The following is an 18199-nucleotide window of genomic DNA, read 5'->3' on the forward strand; positions in this document are numbered from 1 at the left end:
GAAACCCTTAGGATTATTATTTTTTTTTTTTTTTTTTTTTTTTTTTTTTTTTTTTCCCCCTCCGAGATCGCATTTTTGGAGGCCTTAACATGCCCAAAAACTCACCAAACTTGGTAGAAAAATTCATTCGCCCGAAAAATTTTGAAATTTGCTGACTTTTGAAATGCACATATAAAAATGGCTCTATAGCGCCCCCAACGCGTAGCCCCTCTGGCCGGTTTGACACAGGATTATGAAAATTGGCACACATATGTATCACCTCAAGACGCACAAAAAAGTCTCTTGGACCCCCCCTCCAAACCCAACAGGAAGTCCGCCATTTGAAGGTTTGTGGCCATTTTTGGCGATGTGTGACCCTGCTGCCAAACTTTTCACGCCTCGCATACTTCAACGGATTGAGCTGAAATTCGCCGTGTCCACTCAGGACACCATAGGGAATAGACGCATTCCAAAACTCTTACAAAAGTCTGACGGTGTGGCCGGGGCGTGGCCTCAAAGTTTGACCATTTCTGAGGACACAGAAAGTCTCTATAACTTCTTCGTTTTCTGTCCGATCTGTACGAAATGTCACATGTATGATCAGAGTCTGACCCTAAACACATCTATACAACAATATTGAGGCTTTGACAGAGCGCCACCTACTGGCTACACAAAATGTTGTGTTTTCATAGGTTTTTCTGCCTGCCCCCCTGGCCTGTTTTGAGTAGGGTCATGAAAATTGGTACACATGTGTATCACCCCAAGATGCACAAAAAAGTCTCTTGGACCCCCCCTCCAAACCCAACAGGAAGTCCGCAATTTTGAAATTTCTGTTAATTTTTGGCGATTTGTGACCCTGCTGCAAAACTTTTCACGCCTCGCATACTTCATCCAAATGAGCTAAAACTCACTGTGTCCACTCAGGACACCATAGGGAATAGACGCATTCAAAAACTCTTACAAAAGTCTGAAGGTGTGGCGGGGGCGTGGCCTCAAAGTTGACCATTCGCCATTACAAAGGAACTCCCTGTATTTTTTGCCCTAACGCGTAGCCCCGCTGGCCAGTTTGACACAGGATCATGAGAATTAGCACACATGTGTATCACCCCAAGACGCACAAAAAAGTCTCTTGGACCCCCCCTCCAAACCCAACAGGAAGTCCACCATTTTTACTTTTTTTTGTAATTTTTACCGTTTTCTGACCCTGCTATAAAACTTTTCATGCCTCGCATACTTCATGCAATTCAGCTGAAATTCACTGTGTCCACTCAGGACACCATAGGGAATAGACGCATTCCAAAACTCTTTCAAAAGTATTACCGTGTGGTGGGGGAGTGGCCTCAAAGTTGACCATTCGCCATTACAAAGGAACTCGCTGTGTTTTATGCAGTACTACCCATATACTTTATGCAATGTGGACAAAGTCTTACAGTACTGCCATGGAGCCGAGTCTAAACAGATATATATGCTAATAGGATGATACGGTCATAGCGCCACCTACTGGTAGCAGGAAAGTTTGGTTGTAAACATGTGTTTGTTGTATATCTGTGGAAATGAGAGGAGGAGAGCATAGCACAGGAGAGTATAGGAGACGAGAGCATAGGAGAGAAGAGTGCGATGACCCCGCGGATCGCAAGGTGCGCGAGGGCCCGCAATGCTGCTTGCAGCTTTAATTTTTTTTTTTTTTTTTTTTCCCCCTCCGAGATCGCATTTTTGGAGGCCTTAACATGCCCAAAAACTCACCAAACTTGGTAGAAAAATTCATTCGCCCGAAAAATTTTGAAATTTGCTGACTTTTGAAATGCACATATAAAAATGGCTCTATAGCGCCCCCAACGCGTAGCCCCTCTGGCCGGTTTGACACAGGATTATGAAAATTGGCACACATATGTATCACCTCAAGACGCACAAAAAAGTCTCTTGGACCCCCCCTCCAAACCCAACAGGAAGTCCGCCATTTGAAGGTTTGTGGCCATTTTTGGCGATGTGTGACCCTGCTGCCAAACTTTTCACGCCTCGCATACTTCAACGGATTGAGCTGAAATTCGCCGTGTCCACTCAGGACACCATAGGGAATAGACGCATTCCAAAACTCTTACAAAAGTCTAACGGTGTGGCCGGGGCGTGGCCTCAAAGTTTGACCATTTCTGAGGACACAGAAAGTCTCTATAACTTGTTCGTTTTCTGTCCGATCTGTACGAAATGTCACATGTATGATCAGAGTCTGACCCTAAACACATCTATACAACAATATTGAGGCTTTGACAGAGCGCCACCTACTGGCTACACAAAATGTTGTGTTTTCATAGGTTTTTCTGCCTGCCCCTGTGGCCTGTTTTGAGTAGGGTCACGAAAATTGGCACACATGTGTATCACCCCAAGACGCACAAAAAAGTCTCTTGGACCCCCCCTCCACACCCAACAGGAAGTCCGCCATTTTGAAATTTCTGTTAATTTTTGGCGATTTGTGACCCTGCTGCAAAACTTTTCACGCCTCGCATACTTCATCCAATCAAGCTGAAAATCACTGTGTCCACTCAGGACACCATAGGGAATAGACGCATTCCAAAACTCTTACAAAAGTATTACGGTGTGGTGGGGGCGTGGACTCAAAGTTGACCATTCGCCATTACAAAGGAACTCACTGTATTTTTTGCCCTAACGCGTAGCCCCGCTGGCCAGTTTGACACAGGATCATGAAAATTAGCACACATGTGTATAACCCCAAGACGCACAAAAAAGTCTCTTGGACCCCCCCTCCAAACCCAACAGGAAGTCCGCCATTTGAAAGTTTGTGGCCATTTTTGGCGATGTGTGACCCTGCTGCAAAACTTTTCACGCCTCGCATACTTCATCGGATTGAGCTGAAAGTCACCGTGTCCACTCAGGACACCATAGGGAATAGACGCATTCCAAAACTCTTACAAAAGTCTGACGGTGTGGCCAGGGCGTGGCCTCAAAGTTTGACCATTTCAGAGGAAACAGGAAGTCTCTATAACTTCTTCGTTTTCTGTCCGATCTGTATGAAATGTCACATGTATGATCAGAGTCTGACCCTAAACACATCTATACAACAATATTGAGGCTTTGACAGAGCGCCACCTACTGGCTACACAAAATGTTGTGTTTTCATAGGTTTTTCTGCCTGCCCCTGTGGCCTGTTTTGAGTAGGGTCATGAAAATTGGCACACATGTGTATCACCCAAAGATGCACAAAAAAGTCTCTTGGACCCCCCCTCCAAACCCAACAGGAAGTCCGCCATTTTGAAATTTCTGTTAATTTTTGGCGATTTGTGACCCTGCTGCAAAACTTTTCACGCCTTGCATACTTCATCCAATTGAGCTAAAACTCACTGTGTCAACTCAGGACACCATAGGGAATAGACGCATTCCAAAACTCTTACAAAAGTATTACGGTGTGGTGGGGGCGTGGCCTCAAAGTTGACCATTCGCCATTACAAAGGAACTCCCTGTATTTCTTGCCCTAACGCGTAGCCCCGCTGGCCAGTTTGACACAGGATCATGAAAATTAGCACACATGTGAATCACCTCCACAAGCACAAAAAAGTCTCTTGGACCCCCCCTCCAAACCCAACAGGAAGTCCGCCATTTTGACTTTTGTGGCCATATTTTTCCTATTTGAGACCCTGCTACAAAACTTTTCACACCTTGCATACTTCATCCAATTGAACTGAAATTCACTGTGTCCACTCAGGACACCATAGGGAATAGACGCATTCCAAAACTCGTTCAAAAGCATTACCGTGTGGCGGGGGAGTGGCCTCAAAGTTGACCATTCGCCATTACAAAGGAACTCGCTGTGTTTTATGCAGTACCACCCATATACTTTATGTAATGTGGCCAAAATCTTACACTACTGCTATGGACCCGAGTCTGAACAGTTATATATGCTAATAGGATGACACGGTCATAGCGCCACCTACTGCTACAGGAAAGATTGGTTGTAAACATGTGTTTGTTGTACATCTCTGCAAATGAGAGGAGAGGAGAGCATAGCACAGGAGAGTATGGGAGACAAGAGCATAGGAGAGAAGACAGCGATAGCCCCGCGGATCGCAAGGTGCGCGAGGGCCCGCAATGCTGCTTGCAGCTTTAATTTTTTTATTTTTTTTTTTTCCCCCTCCGAGATCGCATTTTTGGAGGCCTTAACATGCCCAAAAACTCACCAAACTTGGTAGAAAAATTCATTCGCCCGAAAAATTTTGAAATTTGCTGACTTTTGAAATGCACATATAAAAATGGCTCTATAGCGCCCCCAACGCGTAGCCGCTCTGGCCGGTTTGACACAGGATTATGAAAATTGGCACACATATGTATCACCTCAAGACGCACAAAAAAGTCTCTTGGACCCCCCCTCCAAACCCAACAGGAAGTCCGCCATTTGAAGGTTTGTGGCCATTTTTGGCGATGTGTGACCCTGCTGCCAAACTTTTCATGCCTCGCATACTTCATCGGATTGAGCTGAAATTCGCCGTGTCCACTCAGGACACCATAGGGAATAGACGCATTCCAAAACTCTTACAAAAGTCTGACGGTGTGGCCGGGGCGTGGCCTCAAAGTTTGACCATTTCTGAGGACACAGAAAGTCTCTATAACTTCTTCGTTTTCTGTCCGATCTGTACGAAATGTCACATGTATGATCAGAGTCTGACCCTAAACACATCTATACAACAATATTGAGGCTTTGACAGAGCGCCACCTACTGGCTACACAAAATGTTGTGTTTTCATAGGTTTTTCTGCTTGCCCCTGTGGCCTGTTTTGAGTAGGGTCACGAAAATTGGCACACATGTTTATCACCCCAAGATGCACAAAAAAGTCTCTTGGACCCCCCCTCCAAACCCAACAGGAAGTCCGCCATTTTGAAATTTCTGTTAATTTTTGGCGATTTGTGACCCTGCTGCAAAACTTTTCACGCCTCACATACTTCATGCAATTGAGCTGAAATTCACTGTGTCCACTCAGGACACCACAGGGAATAGACGCATTCCAAAACTCTTACAAAAGTCTTACGGTGTGGTGGGGGCGTGGCCTCAAAGTTGACCATTCGCCATTACAAAGGAACTCCCTGTATTTTTTGCCCTAATGTGTAGCCCCGCTGGCCAGTTTGACACAGGTTCATGAGAATTAGCACACATGTGTATCACCCCAAGACGCACAAAAAACTCTCTTGGACCCCCCCTCCAAACCCAACAGGAAGTCCACCATTTTGACTTTTGTGGCCATTTTTTGCCTATTTGTGACCCTGCTTCAAAACTTTTCACGCCTCACATACTTCATGCAATTGAGCTGAAATTCACTGTGTCCACTCAGGACACCATAGGGAATAGACGCATTCCAAAACTCTTTCAAAAGTATTACCGTGTGGCGGGGGAGTGGCCTCAAAGTTGACCATTCGCCATTACAAAGGAACTCGCTGTGTTTTATGCAGTACTACCCATATACTTTATGCAATGTGGACAAAATCTTACAGTACTGCCATGGAGCCGAGTCTAAACAGATATATATGCTAATAGGATGATACGGTCATAGCGCCACCTACTGGTAGCAGGAAAGTTTGGTTGTAAACATGTGTTTGTTGTATATCTGTGGAAATGAGAGGAGGAGAGCATAGCACAGGAGAGTATAGGAGACGCGAGCATAGGAGAGAAGACTGCGATGACCCCACGGATCGCAAGGTGCGCGAGGGCCCGCAATGCTGCTTGCAGCTTTAATTATTATTATTCTTATTATTTGCCTGCCTGTTTAACTGCATTTTTCACCCCTTTGCCATGCACGAAAACTCACGAAACTTTGCACACTCATCAGGGGTGGCGAAAAATTTGATATTTTGTGGTCGCTGCAAAGGGGCGGGGCAAAATGGCTCTACAGCGCCCCCTTGAAATTTTCAAAACACCCCTCGCATTTGGCTTAGTTTGGAGTAGGTGCACGAAAATCGGTAGACGTTTATCATACCAAGACGCACCAAAAAGTCTCTTGACACCATGACCTTAACCCAACAGGAAGTCCGCCATCTTGGATGGAAAATGGCGATTTTGGCGATTTACACCATTGGTATGTGAGCGAACTCCTCCTAGAGCTGTTGCCCGATTGACCTGAAATTTGCTGGAGGTCACCTAAAGGACCTGCTGATCAAAAGTTATCAAAAGCTTTTCTCTCACTTAAAGGGCGTGGCCTCTGTGGCTCACCAAAGTCTGGCGACAATTCATGATTTCGCCATGTAACTTTGAACAGCTCTCACGCCTGCATACTTTATCCAAACATCTTCAAACTTTATGAGCATGATGAGGGCTCCGCCCTGAACGCCACCATATGTTGAAACCCTGACTTACTCGTGGCGCTCCCTGCTGGTAACAGGAAATGACGTCTTTTTACTCTGACATGTACTGCTCCTACATAGTTGACAGAATCAACTTCATTTCACCTCTAGAACCTTCCCAACTAGTTGGTGAAGCTACACTATGAAGGCCGTGAAGCTGCATGCAATGGTGTCTGTGTGGCGGCGCGCCGACTGTTGATCCTTCGCCGTGAGATTACGTTTGAGTTTTTAATGACCTTAACGACCTTCAATGATCATGAAAATTCATACACACGTTCACAGGGGCGTGTCCTAGCAACTGATAGGGGTTGCGTAAGTGGGTGGGGCAAATTGGCTTAATGGCGCCCCCTTGAATTTTTTAAACACCCCTCTCCATAGGGGTTTTTTTGGAGTAGGAAGACAAATATCGGCACACACACAGAACACGTCCAGACGCTCATAAAAGTCTCTTGCACCATTGATCTAGACCACACAGGAAGTCAGCCATTTTGATTTTGGCGGTCAAATTTCAGCGATTTCCACCTTTGGTATGCGCGGACGAACTCCTCCTAGGGATTTCGACCGATTGACTTCATATTCGGTCGCTGTCACCTAGAGACCATGCTGATCAAAAGTTATCAAAAGCTTTTCTCTAAGTTAAAGTGCGTGGCCGCTGTGGCGTCACTTTGCCATTCATACACGAACAGCTCTATCTCCTACATACTTGCTCCAAACGGCTTCAAACTTTCTGCACGTGGTCAGAGCCCCTCCCTGAACGTCTCTATGTCATCATGATCTATGGCGCTCCCTTGTGGTGGAAACAGGAAGTGCCATGTTCTTCACTGACATGCACTCTGTTAAATCCTTCCCTGTCATTACACAGCCAAATGAGGATCACAGATTTGAAGTCCCACAGAGACAACTGTGTGGATTCCTGTATCATGCTGCCCGTGGCGGTGGCGACTGTTGAACCTTCGCCATGAAACATCAACTGCTTATAACTTCGCCGTGCATCGTCCTAGCGTCCTCAAATTTTTTTCATGTCCTAACGGTCCGTCCCCCCACACGTCTGCATGCTCATGAGTCACCTGCACAGCACCACCTACAGGAAACCGGAAGTAACTGCTTCTGGACATTTTTCATGTATGAATCAAATGTTCTTTGAGGTTTGATGCACAGACGGGTCTCCACTATTCTCATGGTGTCTGGCTCCACCCAGTAGACACATACGGTACTGCAACTGATATAACTCCACCATGGATGCTCCTAAAATCCTCAAATTTTTTACATGTGATACAGACCCGACCCCGACCACGTGTGGACATCTGTGGACAGCGCCACCTACTGTAAAGAGGAGGTTACTGCACACTAACAATTTTTACATATATTGAGAGATTTGTTGCACTGACACATCTCTGCTTCTTCCCACCGCTGGCAAAATCGGCGCAGCTCGTGGGGGGAGCGGGGGTGGGAAGGGACGGTGTGACGGGGAGGGGGCGGTCGCGCGGAGTGCGAGGGCCCGATCATCGCTGCTTGCAGCTTTAATTATTATTCTTCTTATTTACCTGCCTGTTTAACTGCATTTTTCACCCCTTTGCCATGCAAGAAAACTCAGGAAACTTTGCACACTCATCAGGGGTGGCGAAAAATTGGATATTTTGTGGTCGCTGCAAATGGGCGGGCAAAATGACTCTACAGTGCCCCCTTGAAATTTTCAAAACACCCCTCGCATTTGGCTTAGTTTGGAGTAGGTGCACGAAAATCGGTACACATGTTTACATAGCAAGACGCACCAAAAAGTCTCTTGACACCATGACCTTAACCCAACAGGAAGTCCGCCATCTTGGATGGAAAATGGCGATTTTGGCGATTTACACCATTGGTATGTGAGCGAACTCCTCCTAGAGCTGTTGCCCGATTGACCTGAAATTTGCTGGAGGTCACCTAAAGGACCTGCTGATCAAAAGATATCAAAAGCTTTTCTCTAACTTACAGGGCGTGGCCTCTGTGGCTCGCCAAAGTCTGGTGACAATTCATGATTTCGCCATGTAACATTGAACGGCTCTCACGCCTGCATACTTTATCCAAACGTCTTAAAACTTTATGAGCATGATGAGGGCTCTGCCCTGAACGCCTCCATATGTTGAAACCCTGACTTACTCATGGCGTCCCCTGCTGGTAACAGGAAATGACCTCTTTTCACTCTGACGTGTACTGCTCCTACATAGTTGATAGCATCAACTTCATTTCACCTCTAGAACCTTCTCAACTAGTTGGTGAAGCTACACTATGAAGGCCGTGAAGCTGCATGCAATGGTGTCTGTGTGGCGACGCGGTGACTGTTGATCCTTTGCCGTGAGATTACGTTCGAGTTTTTAATGACCTTAACAACCTTCTATGATCATGAAAATTCATACACACATTCTCGGGGGCATGTACTAGCAACTGATGGGGGTCTCGTAAGTGGGCGGGGCAAAATGGCTCAATGGCGCCCCCTTGAATTTTTTAAACACCCCTCTCCATAGGGGTTTTTTTGGAGTAGGAAGACAAAAATCGTCACACACACAGAACACGTCAAGACGCACATAAAAGTCTCTTGCACCATTGATCTAGACCACACAGGAAGTCAGCCATTTTGATTTTGGTGGCCAAATTTCAGCGATTTCCACCTTTGGTATGCGGACAAACTCCTCCTAGGGATTTCGACCGACTGACTTCATATTCGGTCGCTGTCACCTAGAGACCATGCTGATCAAAAGTTATCAAAAGCTTTTCTCTAAGTTAAAGGGCGTGGCCGCTGTGGCCTCACTTCGCCATTGATACACGAACAGCTCTCTCTCCTACATACTTGCTCCAAACGGCTTCAAAATTTCTGCACGTGGTCAGAGCCCCTCCCTGAACCTCTCTGTGTCATCATGATCTGTGCCGCTCATGGCGCTCCCTTGTGGTGGAGACAGGAAGTGCCATATTCTACACTGACAATGTTTAATCCTTCCCTGTCATTACACAGCCAAATGACGATCACAGATTTGAAGTCCTACAGAGACACCTGTTTGGTTTCCTGTATCAGGCTGCCCGTGGCGGTGGCGACTGTTGAACCTTCGCCATGAAACATCAACTGCTTATAACTTCGCCGTGCATCGTCCTAACGTCCTTAAATTTTTTTCATGTCATAACGGTCCATCCCCCAACACGTCTGCATGCTCATGAGTCACCTGCACAGCGCCACCTACAGGAAGCCGGAAGTAACTGCTTCTTGACAATTTTCATGTATGAATCAAATGTTTTTTGAGGTTTGATGCACAGACAGGTCTCCACTATTCTCATGGTTTCTGGCTCCACCCAGTGGACACATAAGGTACTGCAGCTGATATAACTCCACCACGGATGCTCCTAAAATTCTCAAATTTTTTACATGTGATACAGACCCAACCCCGACCACGTGTGTACATCTGTGGACAGCGCCACCTACTGTAAAGAGTTGGTTACTGCATACTAAAAATGTTTACATATGTTGACAGATTTGTTGCTCTGACATGTCTCTGCCTCCGTCTGCCGCCTTTTTCCCACCGCTGGCAAAATCGCCAAAGCTCGTAGGGGGAGCAGGGCAGGGAAGGGACGGCGTGATGGGGAGGGGGCGGTCGTGCGAAGTGCAAGGGCCCGATCATCGCTGCTTGCAGCTTTAATTATTATTAGGACCCGAGCACAAAATGTGCAGGAGAGTGGCCGCATGGCTCTGCAGCGCCCCCTAAAGTGTGAAAATATTCACCGCAACTGCTACTGACTTTACATTCGGTACACTGATTCGGTACTTGGACGAAAATTCCACGACGTACAGGAAGTCCGCCATTTTGAAAAAACTACACCATCTCCCAATTTGCACTCCCCACACTTTTGCGAACTCCTCCTAGGGGATTTGCTTGCTCTGAAAATTTGTGCACCTGCCCTTAAACTTTACAGTCATGCTGAACATCTGACTCTGCATGCATTGCTACGCTGATATGCTACAGTCACTGTGCCAAATACTGGCAGAGGACCTGCCTTTTGTATATGTGTTTTAGTGTCCTCTTCCTTCACCAACGTCCAAGCCCTGCAGCACCGTGACGCACCGTGGCAACAAAATCCTGTCAGATCCCATCAGTACAACACACTCAGCATCCACTATATATATATAAAATGTCATTATATAGAAAACAAGTATTTCTCTCGCCTGTCAGAGAGCTTCTTAGCGAAGCCGAAGTCAGTCAGGCGGATGTGTCCTTCACTGTCCAGCAGTATGTTCTCCGGCTTCAAGTCGCGATACACGATCTCTTTGGAGTGCAGGTACTCGATGGCGCATATGATCTCGGAGGTATAGAAGAGGCCGGTGGTGTTGCTGAAGCGCCCACGGCTACGCAGGTAGCTGAACAGCTCGCCGCCCGGCACATAGTCCATCAGCATGTAGAGAAAACGCTCATCGTGGTGAGTCCAGAACCTGCCAAAAAACACACATTGGTGTGGTTGGATTTGTCAAATGCTGTTTTTGTCAAACGCTTATTTTAATATTTTTATTTTTAAGTGCTGTCCATGTGAGAAAATCAGCCGCATCACTCTCAGACTCTTTCATCCCCTTCCTTTGTGGGAGGATTGTGCAGCAGCTAGTTTCGCTGGAGGAGCACTTCAGCTCAATAAAAACAAGAAAACACTGTCACTGATGAAGATAGAGCGGGCTCCAGTGTTTCTGTAACAGCTGGCTGCAGGCCACAGAAACGATTACTGTTTCAACTCCTTTTACTTTTTTCTTTCCTTTCTTTTTTTCCCCACAACTACCTCGATGTTAAATCAGTGTATTTACAGTAAAAAAGCCTGCAGCTCAGCAAAAGGTTCCAATGATACTTTGTGATATTATGTTGATTTAATCGATATCTCATGAGTGTGTGTTTGCGTTGGGGTGGGGTGGGGTGGGGGGTGGGGGGGGCTCACAGTCGGATGAGGAAGGGATGGTTGACCTCTGTCAGCACCTCCTTCTCGTTGTGGACGTGCTGCTCCTGCTTCAGTCGGATCACGTCGGGGATCTTCATCTGCTTCAGGGCAAAAAAGGCTCTGCTCTTTTTGTCCTTGACCAGGAAGACACGACCGAAAGTCCCCGTGCCTGTGAGAGAGGGGGGAGATGAGGGAGAAGGGGGTGAGAGAGAGGATTAACTACCTTGACAGGAATTCACAGAAACACAAGGGGGAAATAGACCATCACAAATAAGCGCTTAACTAACATTTGTGCATGTACCGGCTCCATTTGTGGGGTACTTAACTGTCATTATCATTAATCCAAGTAGCATGTACGCTCTAATTCATCATGCCCATCAGGATCAGACGGTATTCAATGCCGCACTTTAAACAAACAACACTATATTTTCTGCTCTTTAAGAGTAGATTTTAATTGTTTTTAATCATTTTTATCCGCAAACTCGCAGCGTTTTGACCCCCTAGACGACCTCAAAAAGTCACCAAACAACCCAAAATTGTCCCCCAACGAAAATTGCAAGCGTGCAATCTCTGGGTCTCACTTTGACCTACAGACGCGAAAATTGGTACACGTATGCATCGCCTCTAGACGAGAAGGAGGTATCCTCTAAAACATACGTCTGCCATTTTGAAAAAAACATTTTGCGAAACGTTAGAGGAGGCGACCCCGGACTGCCAGGAGTGCGAGGGCCTGCCATCCCAAAAAAAGCAGGCGTACTTCAATCAATCAATAAAGTGACAAAAGCATGTTTTGAGGTTATCAACATATTTTTTTTCTCCACTCGCTGAGGTGTCAATAGATCATGATCAGAAAGGTTCCTGTTGAAATGATGACACACTGTGCATGCGAATAATCATGCCTGCAGGGTGTTTTGTTAAGTTTCGGTTTAGCCCTCTTAGGGCTGCACAACTGCTGTTAATCTTATCCAACATTATCGCTGTTATGGTCGCAGCCATTTGGGATATTTTCCCAATGCTGAATGAATCAAGGGATGGACCTGAGGATGTTGTAAAGATTTGGTGAAGCGGCTGCAGAGAAACCTAGTACCTAGACTCAGTTGGCCTGAAATCTGTATCGCTTTCTTCCTAAATGTGAGAAACATTTTGCATTCTCGCAGGGCTTGAGCACTGAGGGGAGACAATAAATGCCTGATGACAATATGTGATATAACAGCCACTCTGAGTCAGACACAGAGTCTGTGCTGCAGCTTTCCTAATCAAACATTTGCTGCCTCGTTCCTGTGCTTTGAATTGAATGAACCTTTGTCTCGGGCCTGTTGCTGTTACCGTAGCAACAAAGAAACGGCTGTCATCACAGCCAGGTGATCACCTCATATCTCAACTTTTTGGGAGGAAAAGAACATCTTTCTTAACAGCATCCTGAAGAAATGTGTGGGCACAGGGCGGGTATCACGGTCACTAAGTAGTTGCAAATGTTAGCGCTGGGAAAATTATAGCCTCAAAGCTTAGCGCCGCAACAAAAAAGCACTGTTTTTTTATGAGGAGCTGTGAGGTATCTAACCCCGCTGCCTCTCTGCATAACAATGAGCTTAACCAGTGTACAATTTCACCTTGCAAAAGTGCACACAAGGCCTGTATTGTATTTGGGGAAAAAAAAGATAAGTCAGTGACGACTGAAAGTAACAACAAACCAAGTAATGGCCAAGAAATGTACTCTAAGTGATAAGACTGCTATCAAACCTTCTAGTGGAAGGTAGCTCACACAATCCCCACATGTCATGCTGGGCTCGTTGTTGATGGATGCGGTTTGCTGCTCATATACGCGCAGGCTACTGAGGGTTTGGCTCATGATTTCAATGACAATTAAAGCAACCAGCGGGCAAAATAGAGAGCTTTAAGCTGGTTTGTTTTTAGGCAGCAAATCCCTTCTCATCAGACAAAATGGCTTGGCAAATTGGATTGTTTTATGCATTGCTCATAAGCTCCAGCACAGGATGAATGTTTCCCTGCCGCACGCCTCCCCCTATGCAAGACACTAAGCTCAAGCTTAATGCATGAGATGAGAATCTATGTTAAATATGACTATTACCAAAAGGTTTAAAGGGATGCTGGCTATCAATCCTATTGCCATCTGTCTTTTTATGATGGGTCTGCGCCGCTTTCATGTTTGTATTACCACATTGACACACCACTTTCAATTATTAAGTCAGCCAGGACCACTATTCTGACCAGTATGTGCTCAGTTTGTCAGTTAGCTTGTGAATAGTTTCAGCCTTTCCTCAGGGTCTTGCAGAAGCTACAAGTCCCAGCACAAGGCAGCAAAGAAGACAACACTGGCCACAGATGGAATGCAGATGTAAACAATAGCATGGCTAATGGCTAGCACTACTGACACACACACACACAACTGTACTGTACTGTACAAGGATAATAATATGTTTAATATACATGTATAGCAATAGCATAGCTGAGAGGAGAAACCACCTCCAACGCAGTGCATTGTGGGTACTGTAGTATTCAATAAAAAGTGGACACAGAACGTCCAGAATTTGGTGATTGGAAGAAAAACAAAAATCTGTTAACCATAGGTTAATAACTGTCCATATTTGTCTTATTCAGGACATTTTTGTCCTCCAAGAATACATTTTCTCTTTAATTTGGCCATAAAGTTGTCTATATGTGAGCAAATTGAATATTGTTTTGGCAAATAAGCTTCATTTTACATCCATTTTGTTAATCTGATTTTACAATTTTTTGTTGTTCGGGACAAAAAAGTCCAATAACTTTAATGGTTTAAAAAATATTTTTTGCATAGACCTTTTAATATACTCCAGTTCTGATCAAAAGTAGTAAAAAAAATCATTTTCCCCCAGGATTTTAACCCTTTAATCACCAATTTCATAAGGAGTGGTGCTGATAAATGGAAAAAACACACAAAATGGCTTATTTTTAAATAGAAAAGGTGAATGGGGACTGGATTTTTTTAACCTTTATTACAGTCTTGGACACGTCAAACATTAGTAACAACATTGATTTTAATGCGTTATTAGTTTTTACACAGCACTGGATTTTCATTTTTTTCTCCCTTACGTGGTGTTCGTGGACATTTTTGTCCTATAGACTTCCATTATAACCACATTTTTGACTGCACAGCCATGGAACTACATAATCATGAATTCTTGATTGTTGGTGGTGTACCTTGTTTGTAGGAGGTAAAATTTGTGATTTTTACAGTTTACAGTTAGGTTTTGGCTTGTTTATGAAGTTATAGGAAGTATTTTAGCACATAATTGGTTATTGGAAGAAAAGCAATCTGTCAACCATAATGAATGGTTAATAACTGTCCATATTTGTCTTATTAAAAGGCATTTTATGGGAACAGATTAGTCTTATTCTTGTGTAATCTCCTGATTTGGGTGTGACTCAAATTTTTGTGCAACAAGTCATAATGACTAACGTCCTGAAAGCAGTATGCTGCCTGAACACGGCCTCCAACTAGCTTGCTTGCTAGCTTCTGTCCACTAATTGGTACAAAAACGATATATAAACCGTTCTTGAAAGGTTATTATGTGGTTTAAACTCTCTGTACACAGCTACATGCAGAGATAATGGCGGATGACCTCAGCCAGCAGTGGGGTTTATACAAACAAAATGTACCAAAATGATAAAGGATAAAGTAGGTCAGCTGGAACTGGGTGACATAATGATAAAGTGCTGATATCCTGAGACTACGATTTCCTATTCTTGTTAGTACTGGGGTCACTATGGCCCCCGTTCACATTGGAGAAAGTCATTCCAGCTAGAGTAGGATTGAGCCCAGACAGCCTTTAAGCTGGATGCGTTCAGACCTATTTTCAAATCTGGCTAGCACACACTTGTGTCCGCACTCAATCCGGCTTCATCCAGCATGTTTGCGGTCCTCCAAACCACTAGGTGGTGCCTCGTAATATACAGAGTCCGTTCACACCGTGGTGGGACCGCGTGTGTGTCATGCGGGTTTTTGTCCCGTGTTGCGCCCCGTAAACCGGAAGTAGCATGTCGCTAACCGGAAGTGGCATGTCGCTAGCCACATTTGCTCGCCACATTTGCATTCACACCTGAGCCACATTTGAGCCAATCCCGCTAGATCCACCTCTCGTGGGTGGATCCACCTCTCGTGGGTGGATCTAGCCAAATTGAAATTAAACTGGATACAGCCGGATTCGAGGTGTTCACACTTAGAAAAAAACACATCTGGATTGATCTGGATGCAGCCGAATCCTGCTTAAGCCACATTTATTTCCCCAGTGTGAACGGGGTATATGATACACAACAGATAGGACACACTGAAGAAAGTCAACCCAGCTAGATAACAGAGTGAGACAAAGACGCAGGAGACAGGTGCACAGGCACGCACTGTAGCATTAGCGACTTTGGTTAGCAGCTAGCTAGCCCCATAGAGAGCTAACGAGAGATGCGCCCGAAAACTACGGGAAAAATTGTCTGTTAAAAAGTCTTGAAAACCTCACAAACTTGATAAATCCCATATAGTTTCCTGTTTTCCTCCACCAAAAACGGACCTCACCAAGTACTACTTCTTCTTCCTTCTTGTCCACATCAACCAGGAAGTGTCAGCGTTCGGTTGATTTCCGGTCAGTAGTTTCAAAATAAAGTTCTTTTTCTTTGGGTAAAACGCCAAAATACCGCTGTTGGTTTTTTTTCTCGATAAGTGTGCTCTAATGGAAATTCAACTTATACTGTCGTATAGAAAAAACATTAAATAAAACAAAAAGCGCAGCTGTTTTTGAGCTAAATTTAGCGACTTCCGGTCAGTGCCGCCTGACTATAAATAACTTGACACAGGAGCTATATGTTGACAACAAGGAGCCAATGAGAAGCAAGCTGTCCTGGGACGTTAACCAATAATGTGTGGGTTAAAAGAACCCCTGTTTCTGAATATTCCAGTTTGAATCATACACTTCAACATCCATGTATAAAGCATGATTATTAAATATTTTTATTCAGTTAGATACATGACAGAAGTAGCTAATAAGGATAAAAATTTGGAATAATAAATTAGGGATTGTTTATTTCAATGAGTATAATTCCCATTATACTCATTGGGTAAATGCAACTGATGCAACCAATGCATTCTGGGTGCGATTTCTTTTGTTATCTTTCAACAGCAAACCTTTAAACCTTATGCACTGACATTTTTGTCCTCTGAGAGTAATTTTTCTGTTTATTTTGGCCATAACTTTGTCAATATGTGAGCAGCTAGAGCGGGATTGAATCCAGATAGCTTTTAAGCTGGATACATTTAAAATTTATTTTAAAATCTGGCTATCACACACGCGTGTCTGCGCTCAATCCAGCTTAATCTGGCTTGTTTGTTGTCCTCCAAACCACTAGGTGGCACCTCATAATATACAGAGTCTATTCAGGCCGCGGTAGGGCCGTCCCGTGTCGCTCGTTCTTTTGGTTTTTTCGGTTTAAAAAAAGCAGTTTATTCCTTTGTAGCCCTGTCGAAAATAATCTCGGGGCAAAGCTGTTGTAGTTCGACAGTTGTTTACATGCGGCTTTTGTACGCGACCCGGACACTGTTCCCGTGAACCCGGAAGTATGATGTCGCTAGAGGGATTTGCTAGCGGGATTTGCGTTCAGACCTGAGCCACATTTGAGCAAATCCGGATCGAAATCAATCCAGATATGGCTCGAATCCCGCTATAGCCGGATTGATTTCCCCAGTGTGAACGGGGTATAAGTTAAAAGGTTACTTTCAACATACCAAGTATTGGTATCGACATGAAAAAAATGCAGATTTGGGTGTCATTATTGCTCATTTTAATACAGATTAGCTTTTATGTGATTTTTAACAATAAAAAACAATATGTCTCATACCGATACCGATACTGAACATCATACTTGGACGAATGCGACCAATATTAATAACTTATGCTGACAGTTGTATTAAAATGATTGTTAAAGTGTTTGTTTACTTCCCAGCAACGTACGCCAATATGTAAACAGACATAGGGATTAAAAGTTTGTTCAATATATGTTTATATAAAATCTATCATTTTAGTCAACATTCCAACAGTAAGAAAGGGGAGGCTGTAAACTCACCAACAGTGGCCATAGTCTCCAGATCATCCAGGCAATATATCCGGTTGTTTGGTGATGCTTCTCCAGCTGAATTGCCGGCGTTGCTTTTACATTCTTTCACGGACTCACTGTTGACTCCGACCTTTGCTTTGGAAGACGCCATTTCTTTAATTTGGGAACTAGCTTGACTTATTTGGGTTAGATTTCTGACGATACATTTCTGAACGGACTGACTTAATCAACGGGTCTTTGTCTACATGTGTTGGGCGCACGTCGGCTACTGGAAGCAGAAGCGTCCCACGTTGGACATAACGAGTAGGGGAAAAAGTAGCTTACTTTAAGAAGTTAGTACGATAACTAACAGATAATGATAACAGAGTGAGACAAAGACACAGGAGACAGGTGCACAGGCACGCACTGTAGCGTTAGCGACTTTGGTTAGCAACTAGCTAGCCCCATAGAGAGCTAACGAGAGATGCGCCCGAAAACTACGGGAATAATTGTCTGTTAAAAAGTCTCACAAACTTGATAAATCCCATATAGTTTCCTGTTTTCCTCCATTATTTCCTCAGCTACAACAACAGACCTCACCCAGTACTTCTTCCTTCTTGTCCACATCAACCAGGAAGTGTCAGCGTTCGGTTGATTTCCGGTCAGTAGTTTCAAAATAAAGTTCTTTTTCTTTGGGTAAAACGCCAAAATACCGCTGTTGGTTTTTTTCTCGATAAGTGTGCTCTAATGGAAATTCAACTGATACTGTCGTATAGAAAAAACAACATTAAATAAAACAAAAAGCGCAGCTGTTTTTGAGCTAAATTTAGCGACTTCCGGTCAGTGCCGCCTGACTATAAATAAC

At 44.4% G+C, this 18199-nt stretch overlaps 1 protein-coding gene across 1 annotated transcript in view; it reads right to left on the reverse strand.

Moving 5' to 3' along the window:
* Positions 1-17979, reverse strand: part of prkx (protein kinase X-linked) — a 58006-nt gene extending 40027 nt beyond the window's left edge. Inside the window, exons 1-3 of the mRNA XM_028394910.1 lie at positions 17365-17979; positions 11260-11428; positions 10508-10771 (exon numbers count right to left, since the gene is read on the reverse strand). Of these exons, the coding sequence (XP_028250711.1) occupies positions 10508-10771; positions 11260-11428; positions 17365-17506 (575 nt within the window). The 5' untranslated portion in view covers positions 17507-17979. The remainder of the gene's footprint in view (positions 1-10507; positions 10772-11259; positions 11429-17364) is intronic.
* Positions 17980-18199: the final 220 nt, after the last annotated feature.

The sequence above is a fragment of the Parambassis ranga genome, chromosome 2 (genome assembly GCF_900634625.1).
Source record: "Parambassis ranga chromosome 2, fParRan2.1, whole genome shotgun sequence".
NCBI lineage: Eukaryota > Metazoa > Chordata > Actinopteri > Ambassidae > Parambassis > Parambassis ranga.